This window comes from Cicer arietinum, chromosome 2 (assembly GCF_000331145.2).
Source record: "Cicer arietinum cultivar CDC Frontier isolate Library 1 chromosome 2, Cicar.CDCFrontier_v2.0, whole genome shotgun sequence".
NCBI lineage: Eukaryota > Viridiplantae > Streptophyta > Magnoliopsida > Fabales > Fabaceae > Cicer > Cicer arietinum.
In genome coordinates, this window is record NC_021161.2 from 45,915,845 (window position 1) to 45,929,624 (window position 13,780).

Below are 13,780 nucleotides of genomic sequence, written 5' to 3' on the forward strand. Positions count from 1 at the left end.
CAGTGCTTTTGTTTACTAACATAGGGGGAGGAAATTTTTTTTCTGCCTTTTTGCCTTAACTGACAAAGGGGGAGAGAAATTATAACTTGTATTTTACACTGCTTATACTGCTGCACATTTGATACTCTGATGACTAATGACTTATTAAAAATGACTTTGATATTGTTAAATAGCATGTGTACTTATGTTCTGATCTGATGCTCTGATATTCTGATATTATGATATGATAATGGTACATATGATGCTATGAAAACATATTTTTTGTTAATATTATATCTTGAAATGCTCAACTCAAGTTAAAATTGTATGCTTGTCACTTATGCAAAAAGGGGGAGATTTTTGGACTTTAGTCCTCTTAATCCTAATTTTGACATAATTAACAAACATACAATGTTCATACATCATATGATAAATCTAACATTTTAACTGAGTAAGATTTCAGGAACAACAACTCAACCCTACATACTTGAGACAATTGCTTGGAACTCAAGAAATCAACAAAAGTTGGAATAGTTACTGGGCAAATCGATTAGGCAATCAATTTCGTAAAAGGGTTGTAAGGAAACATGTAGTTTGTGGTTACACAATCGATTAGGCAATCGATTGGCACAATCAGTAATAAAAATTGTGCAAGTCAGAGGCAACCTGATTTGTATGCTAATCGATTGGCACATCGACTGTGCAAATCACAAAGACAAACAACTGATTCAATAAATCGATTGAGTAATCGATTGGGCAAGTCACAGGGCCAATCCATTTACTAGACTAATCGATTGACAAATCGATGTCGTAAATAATATTTCAAAAGTAACATGGCATGTGACAAACACAATCGATTGGACAATCCATTGTGAGAAATTCAATCATGACAAGTTTGGTATCAATCATTTAGGAAATCGATTGAGCTAAACCAACTGGTAAAGTCCTTTTCAGAAACATACTACCAAATCGATTGGCACTCCGATTAACGTGGAATAAGCTAAGTTCCTGTTTTAAACACAATCGATTGGCAAATCGATTGAAACAAAAATTTGAAATCACAGGGAACTCTTAGTATGTGGCCAAATCGATTATGTGTATTATTGTATGGATTATGTGACTTAGTGGATCGACTAAGTAATCGATTGGTTTGATTTCATTACTAGAACAAAACACCTGGCATCGATTATGCAATCGATTCATATATAAGTCTACACATAATTTTCTGAAAAGTGTATTAAAAGAATCGATTAGAAAATCGATTAGTTTATATAGTTTTAAGATTCAAGAAAAACAAGACTTGCGATAATCGATTGGCAAATCGATTAAGCTCGTTTTATCACATTAATGAATCGATTGAGAAATCGATTTATATGTTGTTTTTCAGAAACTATATAAAGAGTTTTCAATCATTTTCTCAAATATACTTCAGAACTCTTAAGAACTTTTTTGATAACATTCTGATATTACTTTTTCAGATCAAGACCAAAAGATTATTCATAATCAATAAGAGAGCTGAAAAAGAATTCTTTAGAGAAAAAGACAATGATCTCACAAACACTCAAATGAACAACCAGATTATTGTGTGAGATACATTGATAGAGATTGAAGACAAACTTTGTACTTCTTTTATATCTTTCTGTAAACAAAGTTCTATAAAGAAACAACTGTGAAAAATCCAGTTTGAAAACTGGTGGCGATCTTCGTTGATGTAAAGATCATCAAAAAGGAGCTGTACTTGATCTTGTGTGAGTCTGACGAGTGACTGCAAGGATCAAGGGGTTAAGAAATAGGAAAGAGTTTGAGTTAGATAGATAGGTTTCGAGGAAACTGGACAAATCTGTAAAAGAGTCTTAATTCTTTCTATTGAAAAAAAAACTGAAATCCAGTTGGATTGTCAGGACTGGATGTAGGCTGTCATACTGACAACTGAACCAAGATAAACCTTGGTGTATTCTATCCTTATCCTTTTAATTTTCTTGTTGATCTTGTATGCTATGTTATATTTCCGTTGTGTATAAATCTGAATAAATCTTGCATCGTATGATTGTATGTTCGATCTTGATTGTATGCTAGACGTATTATGTTTTCTATATTGTTTTAATTTGTTAAAGACTGCCATATTCTGTAATAACGAGGTCATAATAATCAACAAATATATGCAACATCTACCAAAAGTAATGAATTTCACCGCTTTTATCTTGTCAAAAACATTAATCTCACCCTTAGAAATAAAAACCTATAAATTTAATTTGATTAAAATTAAACTAATGCATCTAATGTTAAGTATCTAATGCATCTATTCAGCTCAAATAAAATTACTCTATGCTCCATGAGAAGTTGAGTTGATTTTGCAGGTGTTCATTTGGATTTGCCATGTGGCATTCCACACAAGAGTTCCAATCCTTTTGGACGCAATTTTTGTGAAGCTATAAATACAAGCTTTTAATTGGTCGTGTTAGGTGTATATTTCACTATGATTCGAAACATACGTAAAATATTAGGTTGAGCTAAAAATACAATGCAACTTCATTTCTAGCTTTCCAAAACAGTTTTCTGACTTTTCGTGTTAAATAACGCCTAAAGAATTAGAGTATTACCATTTCAACATACAGCTGATCTACCTATAACTACAAATACCTTCAATTACACAAGGTTGTCTTATTTCCAATAAACTTTACATCAATTAAATCATGGTAGCTCAAAATGAAAATCCACTATCTCCGAAACTCAGTATGATGGCTTATACCTGCCCTGCACATTGGCAGGAGATTGAACACCTCTGTCACTCACCATATCATAATCTATTTCTTCAATGTAATCTGAATAAAGACCATTTTGGTTTACACTTACTTCAGAACCAGCATTACTGCTAGTGGCATGAGGAGAACCCGAGACACTGACAGTTAGGCTACGCTGATATCCTGACCGCACACTATACATTGAAGAAGCTGGAATGTTTGTCATCAATGGCCGTAAATTTCCTGGAGCTCTTTTTCTTATATCCTGTTCAAAGAGAGACAACAGAAATAATCAGGGGAACAAAATACAATTCATCAGTTCTAGTTACTGTTAAAGCAATAATTCATAAACAATATGAAGTGAAACAAACATTATAAATGAGAAACTCTAAAAAAATCTTGAAACACTATATACTCGGAAAAGTTTTTTATACAAGAGTAGTGTAAGACACTATGCAGGAGGTGCATTACAAATATATTCTCAACTGGTGGAAGAAAAATACAAAATTTGCAGATGCATACCATATGCCTAATAGCCATATCCAAGGATTTCTTCGAGAGTGTTCTTCCAAAACCAGTGCTATCTGGAGATGAAGATGATTTTCCAGATAGATTTCTATGGGGGGAGTTTTTGACATCAGGACTAGGAGGTGCTAATTTCCTCATGTTTATTACCCTTTCAACCATTTTGGTTCCCATTAAAACAGGACTGACTTTTTCATTCACTTTGGAGTACCCACGATTAACTGCAGGCATAGAGCTTCCACTTGTATGAGAAAGGCTATTGGCAGGCCGTCCTCTAGAAGGAGAGCATGATTGTCGTCTTGGTCTGCCACTAGAAGCAGGGTCACTAGACGAAGAGCGCGCAGCGGGTGCTCCAGGTCTTCCCCTTGTTGCTGAAAGTGACCTTTCCGGAAGTGTCGTCCTCAAATTGGGTGGAGCATCAAGTGAAAAGCCAGGTATCTCAGTTGGCTTCCATGGTCTTGATCTCACTGTTGGTGAAGTTCCACGTGATGGTACTGGCTGCTTCGACACCACTGGAGCTGGCTTGGAGATTGAAGAAGTTTTAACTGAAGAAGCAGATATGCTGGGTGCATTTGATGGTGTGGATGGTCGTCGAGTAGGCGTTGATGCTGTTGATGCAGACCTGGGAGTAAGTAAGCTAGGCCTGCTAGTTGGTGTTGAAGATCTTGCAGTAGATCTTGACAAGGGTGTAGAGGACCTAGAAGGAACTGTGGGTTTAGCTGCAGGAACTGTCGTGGTCCTGGTGACAGGAATTGTAGTCTTCGTAGAAGAAACAACGGGCTTGGTTGTGGCTACCGTTGGCCTAGTTGAAGGTATGGATGTCCTAGTTGTAGGTATGGATGTACGAGAAGTAGGTGTTGAAGGTCTAGATGATTTTGAAGACTTGGTCGGTGCAGGTCGTCCCGTGGGAGTTGCAGCTCTTGATCCTGGATTCCCTGATGATGAGGGCCTCCTGAGTCCACCACCTGAAGAGGTCACCCCAGGAGAAGAAGCTTGTTGCTTGGATACCAAGTTACTCCTTCTGCTATGTTCTGATGGAGGATTTGCCAACTACAACACAATGAAACAAATACAAGAAGAGTGACTTCTGGATAGCACAAGAAAGAATCAAATTCTACTAAATACAGATAATTGTTTTATTACTTTATCTCGACATGAGTTTAAAACTAAGAATTATCAATTTACTAATATATTACCTAGTACCTACAAATATCAATGCAAAAAACAATATTCATAAAAGAAGAAAGTTATTCATACAGAGAAAAAATACAAATGGAATTAGGACAAGGAATCCTAAACAAAGGAACAAACAAGAAAAAAGAGATAATCAATATAACAGGAATCCTATGCCAATCTGATGCAAAAACTACAATTTCCTCAAAATAGGATCTTAGCGCGAAAAGTACAATTTCACTTGTGTACTCAAATCTGATGCAAAAGACAGCGTCTTCCAATGACCATGACATGATCCAAAACATTGTGTAAATTTGCTTACTCTAGATTTTAATTCCATGGGACGTGTGGTTGAAGCACCCAGCTGACTTATAACAGTTTTTTTAGTTTCCATCTCCAAAGAAGGAAAAAGGGGAGTCCCAGGAGGAGTTAGAAGCCTGAAAAGACAATAAGCATTCTATGAACAATATTATTAACAAAAATGTCAACAATAACATAATAGCATGCATAAATTATTATTAATAAAAAGGGAAATATATGGAAATATTAATAATTAAGTCAAGTCCATCAGGAGGCATTATGAAATTCTGATTGCCGAATGGTAACAAACCTGTAATTTCTAAGATCATGCCTTTTTAAGCCAGGGAACATGGGGACTAAGTGACTAACTAACCACTAGGCTTCAGTTTTTCAATAAATAAAATAACCATTATCTTCGAAACTTCAAGTTATGAAAGAAAAAGATAGCATTTTAGGAACCTTTTCAACATCATCATAATAATACTAAAACGGCAAAACCCGGGAAAATTCTTAAATGAGCTTAATTGTCAGTTCACAAGGGTGGACCCACTTTTAAATTCTAGTGAGATAAGATGCATGATATACTTTAAATTAAACCATGCGTAGATACACACTTAATTGTGAACTTTGCAGATTTAGAGAAACTTATCCTACAAATAGAGTTCTGAATGACAGAGTCCCTGTCACACATCTTATTTCCCAAGTCCCATGAATGTATGGTGTATTGAAGACATTTTGTCATTATTTAACCACAAATAACTACGAATACTCCTAACCCCTGTCTGTGTCAACTGTCAAAGATTAAATGACATATGTCAACTGCAGACCTGGGAGTAAGTAAGGTAGGCCTGTCATTATTGCACTAATTACCAAAAACAGAAAGCCATCATAACAAACAACAACAACAAAATATGAAAAGAAAAACATAAAGGTCCCAGGAACACATACCAGTCATAGTCATTCTTATCACTTTCAGAATTGAGAAAATCATCAACACCAGTCTTACGCACAGGACCATGAGTTGATGACGAAATGTTAAATAAGGGAGAATTCCTCGGATTTGAGCCTGCAACACATAAAAAGCACATAGTCGATACCAACAAAAAAGAATTTTGCAGTTCTTTACTTTCATCCGCTTAAAACTACAACACATAATCATCATCACCATCACCATGGTGCATCAACCAAAACCTTGACACGAAACAAGTGCTCTTAAAATGAGCATATATTCATACGGTCTCTAAACATAAGTTATTTTTTGTGAAAAAAAAAATTTCTCTAAATATAAACATCATTTTAAATTACTATTAGATACATTTATTATTTTTCTAAATATATTTCAATTAATACTACCTTTGTCCCTAAATACATGATTCACTTGAGACCATATGTCATGTAATAAAGCATGTTACGTCTTTTTTTAGTTAAAAAACCAGAGAAATTGACCAAAATTATCTTTAAAATAGGAGGCTAATTTTGTAAATTAGTAAGAATAAAGGAACTCAAACTACAATTAAATCTAAAAATATAAACTAATTATCTCTTCTAAAGACAATCATATAAAATAATTCAAATTGTCAACAAATTTAATACAACAATCAACTTTCTTTTTCTTCATTCTCGTGATTTAATCAATGGAATCTTACCTATAGGATGTAGTAATAAGTATTTGGCTTAATTACAGTTTTAGTCCCTCTATTATTCCCAATTCACGGAAATGATCTCCCTATTTTAAATGTCGACAGTTTTGGTCCCTCATTCAGATTTTTAACTAAAAAATGCGAAATTGACATATTTTTAATGATGTGACATACAATTCTATGGTGTAGAACCATCTAAATGCATTAATTATTCATATGTCATTAATTAAATTAAAAATATGAAAAATTTCATGAGTGTTAATCATTTTGCATTATCCTATCACATGTCACATTATTTAAAACATCTCACATCATATTTTTTAGTTAAAAAATTAAAAGGAGTAACCAATATCGACTTTTAAAATAGGGAGACCAATTTCGTGAATCAATAAAAATAGAGGGACTAAAATTACAATTAAGTCTAAATATTTCGAAAGATGAGTTATAATTGAACTTATTCCAATATAAAAGGATATTTTAGGGACTTATGAACACATCAAATATACTTTTTACTTATGCCTTAATTAGATAAACAATTTAATTTGTGCTTATAACTAAGATCTTATCGTTATATAAAATAAAATTGTTTTCATAAAATAAGACTATTTTTATAAGTTATCGGTGAAAATCATGGAAATAAGTTGAAAACATCTTTTAGTTATTATAGTTATTGTTTCAGCTCTCCAAAATAGTCTCACAAATGCTAAAATTAATATATGTAAAAAAAATTAGGAGAGAGTATAAAAAGCTCCGAGTAGTATTTAATTTACCTAATGCTGCATCAACGAATTCCTCAGTGGAAGGTCGTAGCAAAAGATCATCACAATCATTCTCACAATTCTTCATATGAAGAAACAATGCAAGCTCATCATCCTTATCCATAACAAAGGAAGACGGCAACAATTGATGGTTCCTCTGCCTCAACGCAGTTTGCATTTTCGATTCCGTAGCTCTGAAACTACGATTCATTCCGAAAATGTCCCCTAATGATGGAATTGGGAAAGAAAAGATGAAGATAGAAGGAGGGAGTGTGAGGGGGTTCTAGAAAGTTCGAAATGAGAAAACGTAAAAAGGATGAAAGTGAGAATTGCATTGTGAGAGAGTTGAGAGAAGAAAAGAGATGCAGAGCGGTTGTTGTCGTTACGTTACCCGTTTCTATCACTTTAACACTACGTTATATGGTTACATTCATTCATTAAATTAGTTGGGCCGAATATTTATAATCACAATAAAAATAGGTCCCATTAGAATTTAGAAAAAAAAATGATTACTAGATAAAATAATGTAGATAATATTTTTAAAGATTTTTATGTGAAGTAGTAGTTGATTTGTGCTTAATTATAATTATGAAAATCACTTTTTAATATTTTTGTATCTACTACACTCATCAAAATAAAAAATTTAGAATTAAATAAAATTTTAACTAAAAATTAAATAAAAAATTAGAAGCTAATAATAATAGTTTCTCATTTTGATCACAAAAATATTTTTTTATATGATTCATCTCTCTTATATATTTAATATTTAATTAATTTTTAGTCGATCTGGAATTGATCTACACAAACTTGAATTTCAAAAAAAAATTCTGAAATAATTTCGAACAAAGTGACTCAAATATTCTACTAATTAGTACAATATGGTATAGATGATTGACACATTTTGCACAGAACCATTTAATTAATATCTCGTAATTGTGCATGAAATATATATACAGTTATGGTCACCGGGATATTTTTGGCACAAATTGTAATTACTAGGATTTGATATTGGATCTTAACAATAATAAATTTAATTAAACTTTTAGTTCAAATCAATTCATTTATATATTTCCTTAAAATAGATAAAATCTTTTAAATATATATTAATTGTTTTAGAGAGTAGGTTATACCACGTCCGAAGAAAATACTTTAATTTAAAAAAAAATATATATACTACATCGTCTATTTTATATTTCCTTTTGCATATTTTTTTGTCCAAACAACCCTAGACTCATGACTTATGCAACCTCCACACCTAAAAAGCAGTTATTCCATGTCACCTTCACCTTATCTCTTTCCTTTTTATAACTAAACTTCAACCCACCCTATCTCAAAGTCAAATTATAAATAACTTAAAGCAAAAGATAATAAAATAACTTTTATATAATTAAAGCTATAACAAAAAATAAAGAAAATTTTTTATGTTAGTCATGTAAGAATGTTGAGCTCATTCGCTCTTCAAGGTATTAAAAAACTCAAATTCATTGTAAATAAGATGTAATATCTTATAATAGCTATACAAAGAGAGACACCAAAATAGTATAAGAATGAATGAAGATTTAGAGTTAAATTCGAAAAACTAACAACCACTAATTTTTAACATTGGTTAATAAAATAAATAAATAAATAAAATACAGAAGATATCTTTACCCAAATATAAGCAGGTTTTGCAATAATTGATTGTATATAAACATATTAACAATATCTTACTTAATGTATACAATTAAGATCGATATGCTAGAAGCTCCTTATCCATTTTATAATTTTAATAATTAAGTAAAACAATTAAACAAACCGCCACAATTAACAACAAAAATTAACAAAAAAACTTAACCTGTTATTGTAGCCTATGTTGTTGAATGAGCCATTACATAAGAGACGAGTAGGAACTGATTATTCTTGTCTCTATAAGTGAGTTGTTGGTAGGAACAATGTTCATGTTGTCGTTTCGCTTTTGTGTGAAACTATAGTTTCATATCTGTTCACTTTTTTGGTTTTGAAAAGGCAAAACTAAACATACTAATAATTATTTAAATACTAAAACAAATGTATATACGATATAACAACTTTTCAAATGTCCTATGAGTAATAGAATACATATAGATTAATATATGGTTAAGTATAGTATGGACCACCATCATCGTGGTCTATGATATGGTGCTATGGAAAACAATTGAAAACGACTCATAAATATACATTATAGATTCTCATTTTACGTACATAAACAACTTAATTAAACATTTATAATATAGCCAATAATATGAAAATCTATAATGTCAAGCCCAAGTTGTAACAATAGAAAAGTTGTCTCCATCTTGATATTTTATAAATCATATGAGACAAATATTTTTATATAGTATCGATATGATTTATGAACCACAACCCCGCAGACTCATGCAACCGCACGGATATTTTACTTAATTTTAGGGAGGAATGATAATACTTTTATGTAAAATTGTAAATAGATCAAAATGAGATCTTTTCAACAAACAAGATATACCATTTTTTAACATGGAGCATGTAATTATTGATGAAAATTACTACTGAGTAGCATTGAAATACAAGTATCTTGTTAGTTATGTTTGGCACTTTAAAGCTCAAAAGTGGTTAGCACAAATAAAGATAAATAACATGATTGATTAGTAGTTTGCAACATAATTTTTTTTACATCAGAGTCACCAATTTAAATGGCGTTTTTGGGCAAAATGCTGATTTTGCTAAATTGCCCATATAAATCCAAATTCATTAAACAACATCATCATAGAAAGGGGGATAAAAGAATGTACAATTTAATTGTGAATGAGAGGATGATATTAAGCATCATCTGCATCACTTCCACCAACATGTGTTTCATGACTAACCCAATAATTGCTGCCATCAGGACCTGACACCTTGAACCTGACCAAAACGAAAACAAAAACTCGCATAATCTGTGACTTATATTGCACAATACGACTACACATTACATTAACAATGAGTAAATCAATATTTTAATACTCAAAATTGTAATGGTCAGACAATTTAGTTCTTTAAATTTACGAAATGGCAATTTAGTCCCTTAAATTGAACAACGTCGGACAATTTAATTCTTTGACCAAATTTAGCACCACAATTTAAAATATTTTATGTTTATCTTGATGCATTCAAAGACTATGTAGGTCTTTCTTTGTTTTTGATGGATGTTTACTAACGAGATATTTTGGTGGGGAACTAAATTGATTGACATTCTTTAAGTTAGAGACTAATTTGTTATTTTGTAAATTTGAGGGAATAAACTGATCGATACTTTTTAATTCAAGGACTGAACTGCTCATATCTACTCGATTAACAATGTTTACTAACCGTTCGAGAACAGATTTTCCTTCTTTGTATTTCTGACTTTTTTCATGAGCAGTCTCCTGAAAGAAACCATCAGAGTTAACTTAATGCGTAAAAGAAAATAAATAAAAAACTCTAAGCGCTGAGATAAGTCTTACATATGTCCATCCGACAATTGATCCACAACCGACACAAAAAATGTCAGCCACGGTATGCATTCCAGTGAGCATCGGTCTGTCCTCTTTTTCTCCAACAGAAACATTCACACTGTAAAAGTAGAGAAGATTTTAACTGCATCAGCGAACAGAACTGACTGCAAAATATAATGAAGCTAGAGCTATAGAGGTTCAGAGGCAAGAAGCCATGAATAACAAACATGTGATACGAAATAGCAAAGCAAAGAACATGTGATGTCTAATCACAAAGTTTGGCTAATTGTGTTTACGTCTCTTCTTGCAGAACACAGCTGTAATACCTTTCTATTAATTTCAAGTTGAGTTTACAACATACAATTTGTATTTAAATACTATAGTCCAGATTACAACGTTAGTCCTGAACTGTGGGCAGGTTGCTTGTTGTTGTGCTCGAGCGACCTGTCCACTTATCAGAAACTATGAGTCCTACCCAACAAAACATAATGTTCTTCTTCACACTTTGATTATGGCATAAATGATAAACGAAACTTCAGGAGATTGATAGAAATTATGCATTGTTCCTGTTATGTAATTATGTTGCATACGATTTCCATTGGCAAGTTGTAAAGAACAAGCAAGAGAGAATTAAATAGTGGAAGATTATTGTGTTGGTTCTGGTTCGCTATGTAATGATACAATGATAAGGTACCGATATCAAGGATAACTTACACCTTACTGAAGAGATAAGCTTTCCCGTGTCTGCTGTGGAAAGACTGAATGAAACAACACAAGTGAAAAATCGCAGTCAGAATATATACATATTTTTCAAATGACCAATAAAAATTTGTCAGTCCCAACTGAAACACACCATTAAAACATTAAGAAAACTGCGTGAATTATGGACATTTAACAATGACTTCTATCAGGATTCACGACAGAATTAAAAGAAGCATCCATACAACCGAACAGTGTGAATTATGAATATTTAACAAAGTTTGCCGAAGCGCAAAGGAAACAAGTTCCTACACGTGAAGATTCAGAAAATGAAGATAATGACATCTGATACTTTGAACAATTGAAACACTATTCAAGACAGTCGATCTTTTCCGATCATGATAACAAAGTTGGTTTAAATTTTACTAAGGAGCAACAATATTATTTGTGAGAACACACTTTCACATTTAAATAGGCAAGGAGGCCTAAAAATCTATCTTTTGAGTGAAAGCAAACCAGAAATTTATGTACTTTCTTTTTTTCTTTAGCAAATATATGTGAACTATGCAACACAGCTTGTAGTTCTGAATTACACAATCAAGGAAAACTTATCTCCCTAAACTCCTCTATCCATTTACAACTAGAGCTTGTAGCAAGCAATAAGCATTTCTATGATTTCAAGGAAACATAGATGTTTTGACATTAGCACAATAAGTTATCACCAATTTGGAAAAGATGAAAGACAATAACATAAATATGGTCATTAAATCAATTATCAAGTGTGTGTTTTAATTAACTTATTTTGTATTCAAAGCAACATTAAAATCAACCATTTGACCCCAAAAATCCACAAAATTATTTTAAACCAAACAAGCATATCAAGTATCAAACTATCACCGTACACTTATAATACCAGTAATTTTGGTCTTTAAATGTGTGAGGTACAATCACTATAGTCTTTGTCCCTAAAATTAATTAAATCACAAAAACATCTTGAAGTGTATCTTCTATTAGTAATTTTTTTTAATTAAACTGATTAACAAAAGATACATTTGAATACCGAACTAACTAACAAAAAATACATTCAAAGACCAAACTAACTAACAACTGATTCGATTAGGTATGTTTCTCTAATTTTTATAGATTGAATGACTATTGTGATCGCGAATCGCGCAATCAATGATCAAAGTGGTTGTTTACTCTACATTAAAGTACAAATTCATCTAACTAGTACATATTTGTATTGACAGTAACTTGGTCAGAATCACGGAGCGTAGCCGTAATTTAATCAAAAACTATAATTTGATCATTCAACAAAATTGTTATCCTAATTTTGCCAAAATTCAAAACATGTATTAAAACAAAAATAACATACACCAAGATGAAAATTAAAATCCGAGAAAGAATAAAAAATTGGATGATGATAAAAAATCAGATAAGGGATGAAAAAGAGAACCTTGGAAACAATATCTTCAGAAAGAGCAAGAGGGGTTCTACAGTGTTTGCAGCTATAGATCTTCCCTTCAAGATGAACAACAAACAACCTACCCATATTCTTAACTATGAAAATTGGACGCAATAATAACTGAAAAAGATCCAAAAAAAAAGTTTAATGACAAAAAGGGTCAACGTGAAAATAAACAAAAACGGAGTCAAACTGAAATAACGGAAGGGTAAAATTAAAGGGATGAATAAGCAGAGGAAGAAGAAGATAAAGGTTGAATCTTACATAGGTTTAGTTTTGGAGAGAAGAGTATGCAAGGAGTTGCAAAAAATGTGGAGAGAGAAACAATCAATCATCGCTTTTTTCTGAAAAAGTAGAGCCCGACAAGATGCCTGTTGTGTCTTATTAAATTTTTTGCGTGCTATGTATTATTAAATACACTTAATTGCAATTTTTCAAAAATTATGTCACATAGTATACAATCTCATAATCTATAATATATATTTATTATTAATTAAATTATAAAAATAAATAATTAAATAATTTCAAATTTGAAGTTTGTGAAAAAAATATTTTAATTTATTAAATATTAATTATTCAGCATTGTTTATTCATTAATTATATCGTTTAAATTATATCAATTTTTTTTTTTTAAATCACAAGAAAAGATAAAAAAATATTGAATTTTAAAACTGGAGATTAATTCTACAAATTAATAAAAAAAGTTGATCAAAATTATAATACATCTATTAAATTTATTTATTTATCTTTTTTATGTTTTATTTATTTACTTATTTAAAGTTTAATTGCAATTTAATTCTATCTATTTTCATCAATTCGCTAAATTGATTGCGGTATTTTAAAATATAATAAAATTAATCTTCAAAATTTTTACTAAAAAATATTGATTCAATATATTTTAAATAATGTGATATACAATCTCGTGATGTAAAATTATTTAAATACAATAATTATTTATATTTTATCAATTAAAATGCATAAATAAATAATTTTAGAAATTTAAATAAAATTTTTTTTAAAATTTATTACAATT

General features: G+C 31.2%; 2 protein-coding genes across 3 annotated transcripts; both read right to left on the reverse strand.

Annotated features, from left to right (window-relative positions):
* Window positions 1-2,484: 2,484 nt before the first annotated feature.
* LOC101500812 (uncharacterized) lies at window positions 2,485-9,081 on the reverse strand. 2 transcript variants are annotated; one of them, XM_027331952.2, is made up of 6 exons: window positions 8,951-9,030; window positions 7,129-7,341; window positions 5,667-5,784; window positions 4,741-4,855; window positions 3,243-4,295; window positions 2,485-2,985 (listed from the first exon to the last, which is right to left on the reverse strand). In XM_027331952.2, exons 2-6 carry the CDS (start codon window positions 7,325-7,327, stop codon window positions 2,710-2,712), a joined length of 1,761 nt encoding a protein of 586 aa, XP_027187753.1. In that variant the 5' UTR covers window positions 7,328-7,341; window positions 8,951-9,030; the 3' UTR covers window positions 2,485-2,709. The 2 variants fall into 2 exon arrangements, with proteins under 2 accessions (XP_027187753.1, XP_027187754.1); XM_027331953.2 differs by lacking the exon at window positions 7,129-7,341 and having other exon boundaries at window positions 8,951-9,081.
* Window positions 9,082-9,733: 652 nt separating this feature from the next.
* Window positions 9,734-13,143, reverse strand: LOC101501133 (protein yippee-like). Its single transcript, XM_004490927.4, has 6 exons — window positions 13,012-13,143; window positions 12,739-12,867; window positions 11,298-11,341; window positions 10,593-10,701; window positions 10,459-10,514; window positions 9,734-10,014 (listed from the first exon to the last, which is right to left on the reverse strand). Exons 2-6 carry the CDS (start codon window positions 12,832-12,834, stop codon window positions 9,930-9,932), a joined length of 390 nt encoding a protein of 129 aa, XP_004490984.1. The 5' UTR covers window positions 12,835-12,867; window positions 13,012-13,143; the 3' UTR covers window positions 9,734-9,929.
* Window positions 13,144-13,780: the final 637 nt, after the last annotated feature.

Bases quoted from the DNA above. Each gene is read 5' to 3' on its own strand.
- LOC101500812 (XM_027331952.2), bottom strand. From the start codon at position 7,327: ATGAATCGTAGTTTCAGAGCTACGGAATCGAAAATGCAAACTGCGTTG. The intron at 5,785-7,128 runs GTAAATTAAATA...TATGTGTTGCAG, and splicing joins ATTCGTTGATGCAGCATTAG to GCTCAAATCCGAGGAATTCT. The intron at 4,856-5,666 runs GTATGTGTTCCT...TTGTCTTTTCAG, and splicing joins GATAAGAATGACTATGACTG to GCTTCTAACTCCTCCTGGGA.
- LOC101501133 (XM_004490927.4), bottom strand. From the start codon at position 12,834: ATGGGTAGGTTGTTTGTTGTTCATCTTGAAGGGAAGATCTATAGCTGC. The intron at 10,702-11,297 runs GTAAGTTATCCT...CTACTTTTACAG, and splicing joins GCTTATCTCTTCAGTAAGGT to TGTGAATGTTTCTGTTGGAG. The intron at 10,515-10,592 runs GTAAGACTTATC...GGTTTCTTTCAG, and splicing joins CAATTGTCGGATGGACATAT to GAGACTGCTCATGAAAAAAG.